At 46.0% G+C, this 20,227-nt stretch overlaps 1 protein-coding gene across 1 annotated transcript in view; it reads right to left on the bottom strand.

Moving 5' to 3' along the window:
- The window catches only part of TRPV3 (transient receptor potential cation channel subfamily V member 3), a 46,663-nt gene that overhangs the window by 15,479 nt on the left and 10,957 nt on the right, over positions 1 to 20,227 (bottom strand). The window contains exons 5-12 of the mRNA XM_060258888.1: positions 17,990 to 18,147; positions 15,958 to 16,134; positions 12,409 to 12,549; positions 10,324 to 10,604; positions 8,965 to 9,141; positions 6,358 to 6,516; positions 4,086 to 4,187; positions 323 to 396 (exon numbers count right to left, since the gene is read on the bottom strand). Coding sequence (XP_060114871.1) covers positions 323 to 396; positions 4,086 to 4,187; positions 6,358 to 6,516; positions 8,965 to 9,141; positions 10,324 to 10,604; positions 12,409 to 12,549; positions 15,958 to 16,134; positions 17,990 to 18,147 — 1,269 coding nt within the window. The remainder of the gene's footprint in view (positions 1 to 322; positions 397 to 4,085; positions 4,188 to 6,357; positions 6,517 to 8,964; positions 9,142 to 10,323; positions 10,605 to 12,408; positions 12,550 to 15,957; positions 16,135 to 17,989; positions 18,148 to 20,227) is intronic.

Here is a 20,227-nt window from a genome sequence, read left to right as displayed (position 1 = left end):
GACTTCTCTAACCGGAATGGCCATGTCACTTTGTGTTGTTGCGCAGCAAGGGGAGACAAATAAAATATGGAACAGAAGAAAGCAGAGGTTTCTGAGAAAAGCAAGCTTGTGGAATTTATTTTACGGTCCCGGGGCCTTTGCTCCCCGCTGTCAGAAAAGCACCGGGTCTTAAGGCAGTGCTAACATCAAAAAGTCAGGTTCCTCCAGATAAACGACCCAAAGGGAAAAGCAGCAGGGCAGCTGTTGAAGAGAAACAGCTTTCTGGCAGAGGCCAGATGGTATTTCAGAGAGGCAATCATCTGGATTCATAGGCAAGACTTACAACGCAAAATGGAACCAGGCATCCGATAGAATTGATTGAAGATCAGAGGGCCTGAGCAGGAAAATGGCTACGCTCTGTGGGCAGAAATATTACAGAGAGATTAGCCGCAGCAGAACCTGAGGACGGGAGGAGTAGATCTCATGCAAAGGTTTCTAGGGAATGCAGATCACTGAACTGTTTTGCCTCCGACATGTGCAGCTGTAGGGCTGAATCCTAAGGTTGCTAACTCTGTGGGGCAGTCCACCACCACTGGCCAATGCCCCAGATGTCAGGCTTTGGGGGTCGGGCCAACGGTGGACTGTCCAGGATGTCAGCTTGCCCGATGGCCCGATGTTTAAAGGCCCCCCCCCTAAACATTAGGCAATGTGTTGAAAATGTTAATGTCCTTTTAGTAGCTTGAAAATATAATAGAAGTTCCAATATTATTGCTGTAATGCAACTACAATTTATTTATTTATTTTATTACTTCCCATTTATATCCCGCCCTCTCCGCAAGCGGACTCAGGGCGGCTCACAACATTATAAAAACAATCAATCCAATAAAACATATAAAACCATAATTTACATATATTAACTTTAAAACCATTCTATAGCGCTATTTCAGTCCAGTATAGGCGGTATTGACTTCTCGACTATGATCGCCAGCATTCTGTAGGATGTCCGGTGGCAGCCCTTTCTCAATCAAACCGCAAAAGCCTGTTTAAACAATTCGGTCTTACAGGCCCTGCGGAACACAGACAGATCCCGCAGGGCCCTTATAGCTTCTGGGAGGGTGTTCCAAAGTTCTGGTGCTGCCACCGAAAAAGCCCTGGATCTCGTCATACACCGCCTGGCTTCTTTTGGGCCAGGGGCAGACAGCAGATTTTTTGTCCCTGATCGCAGTGCTCTCTGGGGGATATACGGGGAAAGGCGGTCCCGTAGATAGGCAGGTCCCTGACCATAGAGGGCTTTAAAGGTTAATACCAACACCTTGAAGCGAACTCGGAATACAACAGGCAACCAGTGCAGCTCTCTCAGCACTGGCTGAATGTGCTCCCGTCGCGGCAGCCCCATTAACAGCCGTGCCGCAGTGTTCTGCACTGTATTTAGGGTTGCCAGCCTCCAGGTGGGGCCTGGGGATCTCCCGCTTTCCCAACTGATCTCCAGCCGGCAGAGATCAGCTCCCCTGGAGAAAATGCAGTCTGTATTGACATTTAATATCTGCTGCATACTGCCAATAAAATGTACAACATACGTACACTGTAATAGCTAAATGTATATGTATATACACGTTTATTTTGCAAAAGTTTTAATTGCACCCTTTTCCACATGTATTTTTTGAAAATTTTATTTATTTCTTATAAAAATTAAATGATAGCCTTATAGTTGTGGGTGGGCCCCCTTTGTCTCCTGGCAACCAGTATTTTTAGACCCAGTCCTCCACTGGGTGGGGCTGCCACCTTGGGGAGGGAGCGTAAACCTATTTTTTCAGGTTTACACTGAGGTGGGGCAAATCGTGAGTGCGGAATCACCCTACCTTTGATTTCCTGATATGTCCACAGCCAGGACAGCTAGAGGGAAAGAAGTGTCTTTTCAAGACATTTTCGGGAAGTCCACAGCGGGGAATCTTGGATGGGCCAGATGGGCAGAGGCTGGAGTGATTCCAGTTGCCGGGGGTGGGAGGAGATGTTATTATACCAGTCACTAATTTTAGCAACCAGGCAAAAATTGCCCAGTCTCAACGGAATCTCTGGTTCTTTAAAATAAGGATGTCACAAAAATCCTGATTAAAAGGAAAATTCAAAGGCAGGGCAAATCAGTACTGCAGGTGGGGCAGCACACCTGGGGGACTCATCCTGGCTACAGCCCTGCCCAAATGGTGAATGCGCCCTGTCAGGGCTTTTTTTGTAGAAAAAGCCCAGCATAAGAAGCAGAATTGCAGATTTATACCCCGCCCTTCTCTCTGAATCAGAGACTCGGAGTGGCTTACAATCTCCTATATATCTTCTCCCCCCACAACAAACACTCTGTGAGGCAGATGGGGCTGAGAGAGCTCTCCCAGAAGCTGCCCTTTCAAGGGCAACTCTGTGAGAGCTATGGCTGACCCAAGGCCATTCCAGCAGCTGCAAGTGGAGGAGGGGGGAATCAAACCCGCTTCTCCCAGATTCTAAGAGTCCGCACACTTAACCACTACACCAAACTGGCTCTCCTGTATATAGAATAAATGTCAGATTTCTGAGAGCCGCAAGACATGATTGTCAGATGTAGGTAGGTAGGTATGGAGGAAGGAAGGAATGCAACTAGATGGGAGGAGGGAGGGAGAGGTGGAAAGAAAGTAACTTTAACTTGAAATGCATTCTCCAAGCTGGCACGGCTTGGAGGAGTGACTGAAAGAGAGAAATGCCTTCTCCAAGCCGGCCGATATGGCAGTGCAGGCTTTGAGAGCCGCATAACATGTGTGAAAGAGCCACATGTGGCTCCTGAGCCACAGTTTGGCCACCCCTGGCCTACAGCATCCCCAACAAATGCTTGTCCAGCTGCTGCTTAAAGACTTGCCATTGAGGGGGAGCTCACCCATCTCCTTCAGTGGCTGATTCTACTGTTGAACAACAGTCAACAAGTTTTTCCTAATATCCAGCCGATACCTGGTGAGAGCCAGTTTGGTGTAGTGGTGAAGTGCACGGACTCTTATCTGGGAGAACCGGGTTTGATTCCCCACTCCTCCACTTGCACTTGCTGAGATGGCCTTGGGTCAGCCATAGCTTTCATAGAAGCTGTCCTTGAAAGGGCAGCTGCTATAAAAGCACTCTCAGCCCCACCTACCTCACAGGGTTTTGTTGTGGGGGGGGGGGAGGTAGAGGAGATTGTGACCACTCTGAGATTCAGAGTATAAGGCGGGATATAAATCCAGATCTTCTACCTTCCCACCCTTAATTTAGACCCATTATTACGAATCGTCGCCTCTGCTGCCAAAAGGAGCCCTTCAAATACTTCAAGTGAGCAATCATCTCCCCCCTCAGCCTCCTCTTCTCCAGACTGAACATTCCCAAGTCCTGTGTTCTGACTTGAAAGTTCCCCCTTCCCTTTGTGTTTTCCCCTGGTGCAACATCCAACTCACAAGCCATCTTTTCCAAACCATTTTCTGTTCCCTTCCAGTAATTTTTAAACCCAATTTTAATGCTATTCTGGTTGCATAAGTAGTACAAAAAGAACAAATGAAGCAGGACAGTGACAACTCAGACAGCCAATGCTAGCTTGGGAAATTCTTGGGACGTGGGGGGTGGGGAAGAAAGAAAGAAAGAAAGAAAGAAAGAAAGAAAGAAAGAAAGAAAGAAAGGAAGGAAGGAAGGAAGGAAGGAAGGAAGGAAGGAAGGAAGGAAGGAAGGAAGGAAGGAAGGAAGGAAGGAAGGAAGGAAGGAAGGAAGGAAGGAAGGAAGGAAGGAAGGAAGGAAGGAAGGAAGGAAGGAAGGAAGGAAGGAAAACGAGATTGGATTTATACCCCACCCTTGGAGTCTCAGAGCAACTTCCAATCTCCTTCCCTTAATCTCCCCACAACAGACACCCTGTGAAGTAGGTGGAGCTGAGAGAACAGCTCAGAGAGAACCATGACTGACCCAAGGCAGCCAACTGCACTACACTGCACTGGCTTTCCAATGAATGAATGAATGAATTATTACAGTCAATGAACAGCACTAAAAGACATTCAGTAGTACCACCCATCTCTTTTACATGGAAAAGACATCAAAGACCATTGAACATTCATCGCTGACACATTTGCACATACCTCTTTGATGGCAATAAAGATGGCCCCCAGCATGACAATCACTTGCCCCGTCAACTGCAACCAGTCCAAGTTGTCTGTGAAAGCCAAAGGATATGGAGGAGGCTGAAAAGGAGAAAGACAAGAGAAATGTGTTGGATATCGTAATTCTGCATGCAAGAGGATCTGGGAGGGAAGAGAATTCTCTCACCGGGGCAGGGATGGAATTCTAGCAGGAGCTCCTTTGCATATTCAGCCACACACTCCTGATGTAGCCAATGATGAATAACATCTTTGCAATTTATTTGAAAAACATTTTCCTCGCCATTGGGAAACACGGATAATTGGGGAAGCTGTGTTAAGGATTCTGTGCTTCCGAGTCAAAATGGTGGGTTTTTTTTTTAACATTTAACCCAATAAAATGGACTAGAAGGCATTGTGAGCAAACTGTGACGCAGTGAACGTGTGATTCTGCTTCATCATCAGTCGATGGCTGGTAATATCCAATGACAACTGGCACGTTCCCCAGAGAGTACTGAGGTCTGGGATGCAAAACCTTCTCACCATCCCCGGGCCCAAAGAAGTCCGTCTCAAGACAACCAGAGACAGGGCCTTTTCTACAATGGCCCCCACATGGTGGAACCAGCTGCCGGAAGAGGTGAGGGCCCTGCGGGATCTTACTCAGTTCCGCAGGGCCTGTAAGACAAGCCTCTTCCGGTTAGCCTACGCCTGACTAGATAAATGTAGCTTATCAGACTTCAGTGAAATATACTGTATAGTTTTAACGTTAAGATTTTAAGGTTTTTAGGTTTTAAACACTTCGACTTTTTTAAATGTAATAACTTTGCACTCTGTTTATTGTTTTATCATTTGTTGTGAGCTGCCCTGAGCCATTTTATGGGAAGGGCGGGGTATAAGTCATAGAATAAATAAATAAATAAATAAATAAATAAAATGCCTGGTGCAGACCTAGCCCATCAGACTCCCCAAATTTCTCCCATGAAAAGTCCCTTCACCCCCAGTTGGAGGCTGGCCCCCACAAGCCCAGCAGCCACGCTTCATTCCACAGGACCATGTTCACCTTCCAGCATGTCACAGGTCAGAGCTTTTTTTGTAGCAGGAATTCCTTTGCATACTAGGCCACACACCCCTGATGTAGCCAATCCTCCTAGAGCTTACAGTAGGCCCTGTACTAAGAGCCCTGTAAGCTCCAGGAAGATTGGCTACATCAGGAGTGTGTGGCCTAATATGCAAAGGAGTTCCTGCTACAAAAAATGCCCTGTCAGGTGAAAAGAGGGACATGCCCCAAACACCCCTTTGCACTTGCCAAGGATTTCTTCCTACCCTTCCCACAGGACAAACCACTGAGTATTCTGTTGAACTCATTTAAACCGCACTGGCTCTCCAATGAATGAATGAATGAAGGAATGAAGGAATGAAGGAATTAATTATTACAGTCAATGAACAGCACTAAAAGACTTTCAGCAGTACCACCATCTCTTTTATGCGGAAAAGACATCAAAGACCATTGAGCATTCATTGCTGACATATTTGTATATTAGGCCACACCCCCTGACATCGCCATTGTTTCTCTACAAAAAGTCCAGCAGGAACTCATTTGCATTTTAGGCCACACCCCCTGACACCAAGCCAGCCAGAACTGCGTTCCTGTGCATTCCTGCTCAAAAAAAGCCACGAGCTCTTCTCTGCCACCCCATCTGCCACCTTGTAAATAAAGCAAGCAACACTCCAAAAAACACCATGAGCCTCCAGGGAGAGGGAACCAATGTATGCATGCACTGTCCCTAGGATTGTTCGCGCGCGATGTAATGTCATCGCGTTGGTGATGTCACGTGCAGCTGCTCTAGGCGTTTCCAGGGGAACTGTATAGTTTTCCCAGACACTCTAGCCATTTCGGAGGGGGGAACTCTATGGTACCTATTGTACCATAGAGTTTTCCCTCTCAAATGGCTAGAGCGTCTGGGAAAACCATAGAGTTTTCCCGGAAATGCCTAGAGTGGCTGCTGCACAACATCGCCAGCATGATGATATCACTTCTGGGTAACGTCATCGTGCCAGCAACATAGGGGGAGGTTCCCTCTGCCAGCCCAATGTGGGCTGGCGAGTTGGAAACCTCCTGGGTGGGGAAACCCCTGCCCAGAGCGGGGCCTTGACAGCCCTAACTGCCCTGGACCTTCTCACTGCCCCGAAAAGTGTGAGCTGCGTATTACGGTGTCTTTTAAATTAAAAAGCCAAATGGCCAACCCAGTAGAGGCCCAGAGGCAACAGCACCAACCTTCTCTTCATTAGGCCTGTAGTAGGAAACCAGCGTCAGGAGCACGTTGTACATGAAATATAAGGTGCACGAGAGAAAAAACACATGTCTGGCAAAGTGCTTCCACTTCATCCGCAGGAGGGAGTGCAGCGGCTCCAGCGCCAGCATCTCGTGGCGATTCTAGGGGAGAGGAGAACAGACCGTGTGAGTGCCTCAGCAAACTGACTGGCAGTCTGAGGCGGCCCCTGGAAGAGAGGCGCTCAGAGAGCCAGGGTGGTTGGAAGAATTGGACTGCCATGAGGAGGGGTGGAGGGTGTGCTGTGTGTATGAAAGCAGGAGACAAATCTAGGATGAGAAGCAGTCTCAAATACTGTATATAAATGTACTGCAACTAAGATGTAGTGTGAGAAGCAGTTTTAAATGTTAACTGCTGAATATAAATTCATCCCAATTTATCCCAATTATTTCTAGGCCTCATTTTGGGCTAGGGTTGCCAATCCCCAGGTGGGGGTAGGGGATCCCCCGGTTTGGAGGCCCTCCCCCCGCTTCAGGGTCATCAGAAAGCGAGGGGAGGGGAGGGAAATGTCTACTGGGAACTCTGTTATTCTGTATGGAGATTTATTCCCATAGAAAATCATGGAGAATTGATCCGCGGGTATCTGGGGCTCTGGGAGGGCTGTTTTTTGGGGTAGAGGCACCACATTTTCAGTATAGCATCTAGTGCCACTCCCCAAAATACCCTCCAAGTTTCAAAAAGATTGGACCAGGGGATCAAGTTCTATGAGCCCCAAAAGAAGGTGTCCCTATCCATTATTTCCTATGGAAGGAAGGCATTGAAAATGTGTGCCGTCCCTTTAAATGTTCTGGCCAGAACTCCCTTTGGAGTTCAGTTATGCTTGTCACACCTTTGAGCTTGGCTCCACTCCTAATGTCTCCTGGCTCCACGCCCAAAGCCTCTTGTCTCCACCCCCAAAGTCCCCAGATATTTCTTGAATTGGACTTGGCAACCCTATTTTGGGCAGGAGTGCACAGGAGCGGAGCTCTGGAACCTCTAAATTTTTATTGTGCTCTTTCTTTCTTAAACCCCACCCCCCCAAAGAAACCCCTTGCTTCTGAACTCTAAGATTTGACAAACTTTCTAATATTTTCCCCACAAAAAATGGGAAAATAACCAAAACACACGAAGCAGACAAATGGAAATCTTCCTCATGCCACTGTGGTCACATAGGAGAAAGTAATGTTAAAGGTACGATGGGAGTAAGATTTAATTATGACAATTCTAATTCAAGAAGCATTTTAAGGTAGATGCTGAGCTGATATAATTGAGTCCACCTTTCGGGGATGTCGGGGTGTGTGGCATCTGCAAACGAGTTGTGCAAATAAGTTGTGCTAACGAGCTCCAGCACCTCTTTTTCTACAAAATGACCCCTGATTATTTCTTTCTTTTTTTTTTTTAGTTATTTATTTTATTTTTATTTCTTGCACTGGTATCCCGCCCTCCCCAAACGGGCTCAGGGCGGCTAACAACGGTCACAATTCGATGACAGAGTCACACTATAACAATAAAACATTATTAAAATATTAAAACAGTTTGAATACAGTTCACATAGCGCGCTCTGTCTGTTTTGAATTAATTTGTGATGCCATTGTGGGGTAGATAGTACACACCCCATAGATGTTAAAAGTGCCTCCACTTAGTTATTAAAAGCCTGCCTGAGCAGGTATGTCTTTTTTTTTTTTTCGTTTTAAATTTTAAGTTTTATTAAGAAGAAATAATACAAATAAAAGAAAAGACAAAGAAATAAAATAAAAATAGACAGAGAATACATAAACAATCATCTCTCACAAACCACAACGTAGACCCCTGATTATTTCTATTGTAATTAGGGTTTATAAAATCTTTTGGGATCAAGTGCCGTGTTCTACTGGAGAAAGTTTTCCTTCCAGATGTTTCGTTCTCAGCTGCGGAGAACATCCTCAGTGGCGTTGCAGCCGGAGCAGGCGCATTGAGTGAAGAAGGTCAGAGCGCCTGCTCCGGCTGCAACGCCACTGAGGATGTTCTCCGCAGCTGAGAACGAAACATCTGGAAGGAAAACTTTCTCCAGTAGAACACGGCACTTGATCCTGAAAGATTCTACAAACCCTAATGATGTTACCAGCCGTGAAAACCTGAATTCTTTGATATTTCTATTGTACTTTATAAGTGTTTTTTTTTTTAAAGAATGTAATGGGGTGTTGGGAATAAATATTTTTAATCTTGGTTATTATATATAATGACTCTTCTTTTTCTGTATTCTCCTTATATTATCCGTTTGCTTTCTAAAAAATCTGTCCATCTATTCATCTATCCATCTGTCTGTCTGTCTGTCAGGATTGGACGACTTAACGTGGGTGGCCTAGCTGGGGCTTAGGAGCCACATGCGGCTCTTTCACATGTATTGTGTGGCTCTCAAAGCCCTCACCCCCCTCACTGGTCAACCTGGAGAAGGCATTTCCCTCTTGAAATCACTTCTCCCAGCCAAGCCAGTTAGCAGCTTTTAAAGAATGTATTTAAAAGTTCAAGCTGTTTTCTTTCCACCTCTCCCTCCCTCCCCCATCTTCCTTTATCCAGAGGGCAGGAGGACTTACCCCAATGTTGGTGTTGTACACGATGATATCCAGGACGGAGTTGGGGGAGGTGGTGTCCAGCTCTGTCAAGTCGTAAAGGGAGGACTGGACAGGCCCATAAGCCCAGTCTGTGAACTTCCTGGAAAGGCTTCGGTGGGCTTTCTCCTTGATTTCTCTGGCCAGAATGTATTTCAGTATCTAAATGAACAAGACAGTGATCAGGGCCAGCCTGATTTTGGCAGAGAGTAGAGGAGACCAGCAAAGCAGCAGCCTAAGTCCCAAAAGTATAAAACTTTTTGCTTGGGAAAAAGGGCACCTCTTTGTCTTTCTCTGCTTCTGTGCCCTGTAAGCTCTTAGAGGACTGGCTACATCAGGGGTGTGTGGCCTAATATGCAAAGGAGCTCCTGCTACAAAACAAGCCCTTCCCCCGCCCACCAGTTGGTCCTCCCCTGCTGGGACCTGGAGGCTTGGCAACATTAAAAAACACTTGGGGGGGAAACATTATTCTGAGTCACCTAACAATTCATAGGCAATACAACGTAAGTGTCCACCTACACTTGACAAACTGAGTTCAAGTACAGGTAGATTCAAGCCCAGTAGCGCCTTTGATTTCCAGAGTATAAGCTTTCAAGCATCAAAGCATCTGAAGTTCTAGAAGTTTCTGGGAGTTAGGAGGAAAGCCGTGATTTTCCTTCTATCTGTTCAAAGCCCCACTTAGAAACAGGACAGGCCGTTGGGATTATAAATGGAAAAATTTCCAAAAGAAGACAGAACTATAATTTGGTACTTGCTTTCAGCTGCTAGGACATTGTATGCGCAGTTGTGGAAGCAAGAAAAAATACCAGAGACATGGGATTGGATTGTAAAAGTTATGACATGGAGTGAAATGGACAAATTAACAAGGACTTTAAAAGACTATGATCTAGAAGATTTTAGGATGGAGTGGAAAAAGTTTAGAAGATATGTAGAAAAAGAGTGGAAAGTAAAAGGACATTGGGCAATTTTTGATAATAATTAAGTAACAGAAGGAAGAAGGATACTTAATTTTTGTTGTATTAGTTAAGGGTACCTTTAAATATTAGTATTTTAAGTAAATAACACCGGCGGAAGTCAAGTAATAGGGGGAGGGGTGGTTGGAAAGTAATATATGGGATAGATAAAAAGAAGTTATTAATGATTTAAGAAATGGATATTGTTACCATATATTACTAAATAAAATTGTTTTAACACACAAAAAAAGAAACAGGACAGGCCGTCCCACCTAGGCAGGGAGGCTGGCTGGGCCCTCCTCCCCATTCCTCCGCCCAAATCCAAAATGGCTTCCGCCCCAATCTGGAGTGTCCTGCCCTCTCCCTCCCCTTCCTTGGGAGCCAGTTTTACCTCCAGCTTCCCCGTCTTCGCAGCCAGCTGCAAAGGCGTCAGGTCGTCCTTGTTCTTCATAATCTCCAAGGCTCGGCTTTTGCTCTTCAAGAGAATGGTGTCATACATCGTCCTCACAAAGTCGTTTTGCGTTTTAGAATCTTCTGCCACGGTCACCAAGGCGTGCAAGATATTGTTCCCTCTCGAATCCTGGGACATGATGTCCGTCTTGCCATTGTCCATCAGCAGCTGAACAATGTCCGGCTGGTTGGTGCAGGCAGCTAAGGCCAGCGGGGTTTCGCCTAGAGAAACCGTCTCCTATGACTGGACTGTTGTACTTTTTTAATGTAGACTTTTCCTTGACTTCCCTTCCCTGCAGGGCTTTTTTTGAGCAGGAACGCACAAGAACACAGCTCCAGCTGCCTTGGAGTCAGGGGGTGTGGCCTAATATTCAAATGAGTTCCTGCTGGGCTTTCCCCACAAAAGCCCTGTGTGACACAATGGTGGTGTCAGGGGGTGCGGTCTAATATGCAAATGAGCTCCTGCTGGGCTTTCCCCACAAAAGCCCTGCGTGACACAATGGTGGTGTCAGGGGGTGTGGCCTAATATGCAAATGAGTTCCTGCTGGGCTCTCCCCACAAAAGCCCCATGTGACACAAGGGTGGTGTTAGGGGGTGTGGTCTAATATGCAAATGACTTCCTGCCAGGCTTTCTCTACAAAAAGCTGTGTAAAACAATGGTGGTGCCAAGGGGTGCGGTCTAATATGCAAATGAGTTCCTGCTGGGCTTTCTCTACACAAAAGCAGTGTGAACAATGGTGACATCAGGGGTGCGGTCTAATATGCAAATGAGTTCCTGCTGGGCTTTTTCTACAAAAAAAGCACTGCTTCCCTGACTGACTCACAGTTCAAACCTACTATGTGGCTCCTTTCTCTTTCTCATCCTCACGCCCCACTCTTTTTTGCCCTCACTGATACCCTTACGGTTGCCAACATCCAGGTGATATACATACTGTAATGACACGCCTTCGAGTTAATAAAGAATCAGTTATGCAAACAATTATGTGTGTGATAATTCAGAAACAGAAACAAAAACAGAAGTGACAATTTATAAAGAATTCAACAAAGATCCGTACAAGAAGATCTGAATCAATGCATAGTCTTCATCATACAGATAAATACAGCAGATGTCTACAGGTCCACAAAGACCAATTTAGTGCAGATTATATAAAATCACCATAGTTTTCTTAAAACACAAATGAATCAGCATTTCTCTCCATCAAATGGTATAGTCTCCATACCAGACTATTCTATTAATGGAGAGAAATCCTGATTCATTCATGTTTTAAGAACATTATATGGAGCCTGTGAGTGAGACTGTCTTTTTAATCCAAGTGGAATTGACTTCAAACAAATTGAGGTACAGAGAATATACTATGCCTGTGTATATTAAGATAAATTTCAAGCAGATTCACTGAAGAAGGTGACAGAAACGAGAACTGTCATTTCCCGGACTTCTCATGTGATTGATTCTTCTGGTTGATTCTTCTTGATGATTTTTGATAAACTTTGCACTAAATAGGTCTTCATAGACTGGTAGCCATTTTTTTGCATTGACCTGTATGATGGAAAGTTTCAGATGTTTTTGTATGGATCTCTGTTGAATTCTTTATAAACTGTCACTTCTGTATTTGTTTGTATTACTGAATAATTACACACATAGTTGTTTGCGTAACTGAATCTTTATTAACTTGAAAGTGTCTCATTACAGTATTCATATTATTTGTGTTGCCTTTTGAATACTATAATTCTTCTTATAGTGAACTCCTGGGTGATGGCTAGAGATCTCCTGGAATGACAACTGATGTTTAGATGACAGAGATTAGGTCATTTGGAGGAAAACGGCGACTTGGGAAGCTAGGTGCTATGGCATTATGCCCCACTGAAGCCCTTCCCCTCCTCAAGCCCCATCCACCTCAGGCCCCACCCCCCAAATCTCCACCTATTTCTCAACCCAGGCCTAGTGCTCCTAACCCTAGCAGTGCTGACAGTATCCCCACTTCCACAGCTTCACAGATCATCCAGACTCATCAGTTACTGCACTTACCAAAGTAAAAACCTTCGTGCTTGCGTTTAGGGTTGAAGAAGACCCCCTGGGCGTGGGCGTTCACGTCTGCTCCCTTCTCAATCAGGGTCTGAGTAATGTCAAACTGCCTTCTCTCGATAGCGATGTTTAATGCTGTCTGCCCTACCCGGTGAAGAAGAAGAAATCCTTTTTGATGGGTGGCAGGAAGAAAAAAATATTTGGGTGGCAAACCAAATAACAAGTCCAAAATCTTCATCCAGTCAAGCCTTCTCACACCCGACCAGGCTATTACGTTCTGCTCACAAAGCTACAGCAGAAGTTCAGGCTCGTTAACTTCCAACAGGTTGCCAGCTCTGGGTTGGGAAATACCCAGCATGCTGTGGTGGTTATAGGGTTGCCAAGTCCAATTCAAGAAATATCTGGGGACTTTGGGGGTGGAGCCAGGAGACATTAGGGGTGGAGCCAAGATCAAGGCTGTGACAAGCATAATTGAACTCCAAAGGGAGTTCTGGCCATCACATTTAAAGGGACGGCACACCTTTTCAATTCCTTCCTTCCATAGGAAATAATGAAGGATAGGGGCACCTTCTTTTGGGGCTCATAGAATTGGACCCCCTGGTCCAATCTTTTTGAAACTTGGGGGGGGGTATTTTGAGGAGGGGCACTAGATGCTATTCTGAAAATGTGGTGCCTCTACCCCAAAAAAACAGCCCCCCCACCAGAGCCCCAGATACCCACAGATCAATTCTCCATGATTTTCTATGGGAATAAAACTCCATTGGGAATAATAGAGTTCCCAGCAGACATTTCCCTCCCCTCCCCCCGCTTTCTGATGACCCTGAAGCAGGGGGAGGGTCTCCAAACCGGGGGATGCCCTGCCCCCACCTGGGGATTGGCAACCCTAGGTGATTAAGAGCTGCAGACTCTGATTGAGAGAACTGGGTTTGGTTCGCCCTCCTCCACCACCTGGCCTGCTAGGTGACCTTGGGCTTGTCCCAGTTCTCTCAGGACTCTCTCAGCCCCACCTGCCTCACAGGGGGCCCATGGGGGTAGAGGAAGAGAAGGCGATTGGAAGTCACTTGGAGACTCTTTAAGGTTGAGAAAAAGTGAGGTATAACATATTCTTCTTCTAACTGGAGATTTTGGAGATGGAGGTGGGATTGGGACAGGAGAGCATAATGCCGTAGAGCCCCGCCTCCCAAGCAGCCATTTTCTCCTGATCGCTGCCACCTGGATGGAGACCAGTATGAAACCTCAGAACTCCAACCAGCACTGGGAGATCGGCAACCTTATTTGACAAGCTAAGGCCAGTTTCCCCCTAGATTCTTAAGTTTCACTGGTTAAAGGGGAGATTAGAAACATGGGGGGGGGGGGGGGGAACTGTTACTACGGAGTTTAATTCTTTTATGGCCTCTTGTTTTATGGCCCTTGGCCAGCAGAATTAATTTCGCGACTTCTTTCAGCCGGAAAAGTGGTTTTAGCCCAATATTCAAAAAAAATAAAGATCCCGCTTCTTGATTGTTGGTTTTCAAAAGTCTGGGACGTAGTGGTGGTACAAGATAAACTTGCATCTCAGATAATACCAATGGAAAGTCCTCAGATTTCAAATTGTTTTATGAAGAAATGGTTTGATGATGATGATGATGATGATTACTACTACTACTGCTACGTTACTGGTCAAACAGCCGAAATGTGTGAATGACTATCCAAATATAAAGATTTTGGGTTTTTTACTGAATGTATCTTACAGGATGAATTTTTGATATACAGTTCTTTTGTTAGCAGATACAGACGACGTCCACTGTATTATAAGGCTGAAAACTGAAAATTAATTTTTTTAAAAGTAAGTTAAAAAGAAATCTGAATCTTCTTTCAGACGGCAGGCATGCTGTTCTGAAGGAGGAGAACGAGATCTGAGTTCAGGAGGGCCTTGACCCAGTCGGAAGCTAAGCGAGGTCAGCCCTGGTTTGTATTTGGATGGGAGACCTTCAAGGAGGTCCAGGGTCACTACACAGAGGCAAGCAATGGCAGATCACTCCTGTTCGTTCATTCCCTATGAGATTGCCGAAATTGGCTGAGATTTGCCGGGAAAGAACACACACAGCAATTTAGAGACCAACAAGATTAACAGGGCACAAACTTTCGAGAGTCAAAGTTCCCTTTGTTAGAATATTCCTTGCCTGGCAAAAGGTCCACCATATTCTGTCCTGCGGAGGTCTTAAGATCACGATGCCCTAAAACCCCGCTTTCTTGTCCCTTCTTTTTTATTTTGTAACATTTGGCCTGATGAAGCGTTCTCCCCAGGGCTTTTTTTGGTAGCAGGAACTTCTTTGCCTATTAGGCCACGCCCCCTGATGCAGCCAATCCTTCTGGCACTTACAGCAGGCCCTGTATTAAGAGCCCTGTAAGCTCTTGGAGGATTGGCTACATCAGGGGTGTGGCCTAATAGGCAAAGGAGTTCCTGCTACAAAAAAAGGCTCTGGTTCTGCCAAACTCAAAAGCTTGCGTATTATTGGGTTGGCATTACGCAGACTGCGTTCTTGGCATTTTTTGGATTTCCCCTGACATCGCCTTTTTCGGTTCAGACAAAAAGATCACTAATAAAATGGGGTGGGTGGGGAAGCAGCATGATAGAGATCTCTGAAATTATCCATTGCATGGAGAAAACAAATAGAAAGAACCCCTTTTTTATCCCTGTGTAACAGCCCCGTGGTGCAGAGTGGTAAAGCTACAGTATTTTAGTCCAAGCCATCTGTTCATGATCTGAGTTCGATCCCAGCAGAAGCTGGGTTCAGGTAGCCGGCTCAAGGTTGACTCAGCCTTCCATCCTTCTGAGATGGGTAAAATGAGTACCCAGCTTGCTGGGGGGGGGGAGTGTAGATGACTGGGGAAGGCAAGGGCAAACCACCCTGTCAAAAGTCTGCCTTGATCCAATGTCACCCCAGAGTCAGAAACGACTGGTGCTTGCACAGGGGACTGCCCTTACCTTTTTAACAGAACTTGGAGTCAGCCAATGAAATGGCTGGGCGGTAGGTTTAGGAACGACATTAGGAGGATGCACTTCTAGGGTTGCCAGCTCCAGGTTGGGAAATACCTGGAGACTGGGGGGTGGGGTGGAGCCTGGAGGGTTTGGGGTGAGGAGGGACCTCAGCAGGGCATAGTGCCATAGAGTCCCCTTATCAAAGCGGCCATTTTCTCCAGAGGAATTTATCTTGGTCATCTAAAGGTCTCCAGGTGCCAGCTGGAAGGTGGCAGCCCTTTTCCTCATACAACACATAATTAATTTGTGGGGACAGGATGCAAAACTCGAGGAAGTCACTTTGATCTGCTCCGGCAGGGCTTTTCTGACGTCCTTGCGCTTGCATTGTGATAATAACTTCCTCCATCGCAGAGATCTCAAACACCTGGTAATTTATTCTTTACTTCCAGGTGTTCAAATCTGGGAATATCCTTTTGAGCTTCCACGTACCTCGATCTGCCCTTCCCGCCTCCCCACTCTGATGTAATTGCTTTAGGAGAGAAAATGCTTGTATCACAATACTCTAAATGCCTGAAGAAGCCTAACAATACCTTTGTATGCCTCTTCTGTGTACGCCGCATTAATCAGCCTGTCCAAAATCTGGGTTTCCTCTGCAAATGAAAGGAGGACATTCACAATCTCCTTTGTGTTTTGGTTGATGTTTAATAAGGCTTTCATAAGGCAGGTCTTTCCTGTGTCCGAAGCGGTCAATTTTTTCATCAGGTAGTCTGCAGAACAAAAAATTGGCATGGCAGAATGATGAACATATGAACATATATGAACATATGAAGCAGCCTTACACTGAATCAGACCCTTGGTCCATCAAAGTCAGTATTGTCTACTCAGACTGGCAGCGGCTCTCCAGGGTCGCAAGCTGAGGTTTCTCACACCTATTTGCCTGGACCCTTTTTTAGTGGAGATGCCGGGGATTGAACCTGGGACCTTCTGCTTACCAAGCAGATGCTCTACCACTGAGCCACCGTCCCTCCCTGTTAAAGCAGGCGTTTGTATGTGACAAGCCCTGGGTGGCAGAACATGCTTAACGTGAGAGCTGCATAGAATAAACATCCGATGTTTGAGAGCTGCTAGACATGAGTGTCAGATGTTTGAGAGCCGGGAGGAAGGAAGGAAAGCAACTTTAAATGCATTCTCCAAGCCACTGGCTGGCTTGGCTTGGAGAAGTGATTTAAAGAGACAAATGCCTTCTCCAAGCCAACCAATGGGGCGGTTGGTGTCAAGCATGCTATTTCTAAATGCTGGTTCATCTATACTTTTCCTTTCTTCTTCTCCCCCCTCCCCCGTCCCTCTCTTCACTTCTCTCTGTGAATGCATAATAAATCTCTCTGCTTCAGGATGTGTAGGGTAGCCTTGTATTAGTACTGTAAAATGCCTCTCCCCCAGATTCTCACAGCCCTGTCTTATCAGCTAGCAGGGAATGTGTGAGAAACAGAGATGTTAACATTCCTTAGTCACCAAAGAGATATTAGTAAAGTAGCCTTTGAACCCTCAATGCAATTTGCATCCTTATGTTATTTTTTTGAAGTTATCTGTAACCCTGTCTTTGAAGTAGCCTTTAAGATACTATGCAACATTGTGACCTGTATTACTTCCAAGGTATTGGTCCTTGGAACAAGTCATGGAGTTTCAATAAAACAAGTCTTTGATTTAAAACAAAAGCTTGATTATTTCAAAATATCGATGCTTGACAGTGGGGGCTTTGAGAGTCACGTTATGTGTGAAACAGCCACAAGTGGCTCCCGAAACACAGTTTGGCCAACCCTGTGATAAGTGGACCAAAAGTCTTCCAGAAGCCCCTTAGGGGTGAATTGAAAACAGGTTTGAATTAAGTCCAATGACGCCCTCAAACTAAGGAAAGAGGAAATAATTGGATCTAATCCTCAATTTACACTGGGACCATTTTCAGCGGTATTGAAAAGACTCCTCTGATCCAGCAGGGCTCTTCTTATGTTCTTATGAAGGCCTTGACCTCTATGCCATTGTTGGCCCTCCCGAGGAACTGGCTGGCTACCGTGTGAGACAAGAGGCTGGACTACACGGACCCTCACTGGTCTGATCCCGCAGGGCTCTTCTTAAATTTTTGTGCTATACTTTAGTTCTCTTTGGCGGCTCCAGGCATTTACACTGGTTTTTGAATATCCCATTTTGTGGATTGTACTGACCCACTCTGTAATTTGCTTTGAGTCTCTGTAAGAAAGGGGGATTGTAAAGAATGTCAATATTTTTTTTTAAAATTACACCAGGAAAGAGTATGCAGTAGCATAGTTCTGAGTCCCTGTCCCATTACCAAAGTTCCCCTGGAGAAAATGGGTGCTTTGGAAGATGGTGGACTTTGTGGCACTACCCCACAGGGGTCCCTGTTCTCCCCAGGCTCCATCCCCAAATCTCCAGGAGTTCCCCAGACTGGATCTGGCAACCTGACTCCCCCATTCCCCACCAGTAGCCAGGGAGGGAGCTGTCAACCCTAGCCATATGAAAAGACCAGACTCGGGCCTCACTTAGTCAGGTGACCTAATCCAGCCAACCCTGCTGGAGAATTCTACCTTCCCATAAATGGCATCGCACCTTGGACGGTCAGGTTCCTGCACATGTGGGACCGATCCTTCACTTCTACAAGGAGGCGCTGGAGTTCTTCGACGTTGCCCTCTGACACGGCCCTGAACAAGTATTTCTTCAGCTTTTTGCGGCGATTGTTTTGTTGAACGCTTTGAGATAAATTGGTGCTGGGTGAAAAAAACAAGACGAGGCGGTGGGGCGTTAATCACGTTTGTGAACGGTGAGGTGGGAAGACCCTCTTCTCTGGCACCAACTCCCTCGGAGGACCAAAGCTACCCAGGACGCTGAAGATTCTTGACTGAAACTCTAGCGGTGCTATTAGGGTTGCCAATCCCCAGGTGGGGGCAGGGGATCCCCCGGTTTGGAGACCCTCAGGGTCGTCAGAAAGCGGGGGGAGGGGAGGGAAATGTCTGCTGGGAACTCTGTTATTCCCTATGGAGATTTATTCCCATAGAAAATCATGGAGAATTGATCCGCAGGGGGTCCAATTCTATGAGCCCCAAAAGAAGGTGCTCCTATCCTTCATTACTTCCTATGGAAGGAAGGCATTGAAAAGGTGTTCCGTCCCTTTAAATGTGATGGCCAGAACTCCCTTTGGAGTTCAATTATGCTTGTCACAGCCTTGATCTTGGCTCCACCCCCAAAGTCTCCTGGCTCCACTCCCAAAGTCTCCTGGCTCCACTCCCAAAGTCTCCTGGCTCCACCCCCAAAGTCTCCTGGCTCCACTCCCAAAGTCTCCTGGCTCCATCCCCAAAGTCTCCTGGCTCCACTCCCAAAGTCTCCTGGCTCCACCCCCAAAGTCTCCTGGCTCCACTCCCAAAGTCTCCTGGCTCCATCCCCAAAGTCTCCTGGCTCCACCCCCAAAGTCCCCAGATATTTCTTGAATTGGACTTGGCAACCCTAGGTGCTATCCTCTGAAAGCAGAGCCACATTTGCGATAATTTTTGATATAACTTTAAAAATGCTTCAACTCCACACACACACACACACACACCGTTTCAGGCAGAGTTTAATAGATTTTCATGGGCCCTAAAATTTAATTCTTTTCTGATGTGAGAAAAAAATTAAAACATTTTCTTAGACCCTAAAGGTCCATTTCTCCCTCTCTGATTTTAAAAGAAACTGAAACATTTTCATGGGCCCCTAAAAGCATCATGAGCCCTAGGCCTATAACGCCTAATGGAGAAGTCGGCCCTGTCTGTAAGGGAAGCAAGCAGGGCATTTTTGTAGGGAAAGCCCAGCAGGAACTCATTTGTATATTAGGCCACACCCTCTGACATCACCATGGTTTCCCGCAGGACTTTTTTTGCAGAAAAAGCCCAGCAGCAGGAACCCATTTGCACATTAGGCCATATTAGTATTTTCTCCATGCTTGCTGCTGTGTGAAAGTGTTCCGATGAGAACTGACAAGTGGGAGACGCCTCTTCAAGGAAGGTTCTATCAGAAACAGTAACACACGTGAGCGTTACCGTCAGAGGCTATTTCTGCACCCACCTTTGCAAAATCGTCATGTTTAATGAGTGAAGCCTTTAATCAGGCTGCTTGGGATTCGGGAAGAGGATTCAAAAGAGAAGATAAGAAGTTACATTGCATGGAATCATGACAAGCACTGGCACTTTACTTTAACCGCAGGAGCAGGCGAATTGTCTTTAAAGTGCTTGAAGTCAGAAATTGACATGCGTGTCTGGAACTTGGAATGCTGAACGCATTACGTTAAAAATAATGAACTTAATAATATTTTCCCATTTATATATTGTCTAACTGGCGTTTAGATTTTGGATTTTGGAATAGTTTCATTATTTTTCCACAGTTTTTTGCATGTTTGGTTAAGCCTCCAGGTGGGCCTTGGAGACCTCCTGCTTTTACAACTGATCTCCAGTTAGCAGAGATCAGCTCCCCTGGAGAAAATGGCTCCTTGGATGGGTGGACTCTACGGCACTCAGCATGGTACAGTGCTGTAGAGTCCACTCTTCCAAGGAGCCATTTTCTCCAGGGGAGCTGATCTCTGCTAACTGGAGATCAGTTGTAAAAGCAGGAGGTCTCCAAGGCCCACCCGGAGGCTTAACCAAACATGCAAAAGTACCATGCTGAGACCCCTCCCTCCCCAAACCCCACCCTCTCCCAGCTCCACCCCCAAAGCCTCCAGGTATTTTCCAACACAGACCTGGCAACCCTAATCTCCACTCACCAACCACATCTTTACAATTCTGGGATTTTTAACCTTAGTAAAGGCAACAAACTAGGGTT

The sequence above is a fragment of the Heteronotia binoei genome, chromosome 18, assembly GCF_032191835.1.
Source record: "Heteronotia binoei isolate CCM8104 ecotype False Entrance Well chromosome 18, APGP_CSIRO_Hbin_v1, whole genome shotgun sequence".
Taxonomy (NCBI): Eukaryota; Metazoa; Chordata; class Lepidosauria; order Squamata; family Gekkonidae; genus Heteronotia; species Heteronotia binoei.
Note: the sequence above shows the minus strand (reverse complement) of the source record. Positions and strands in the feature narration are given on the sequence as shown.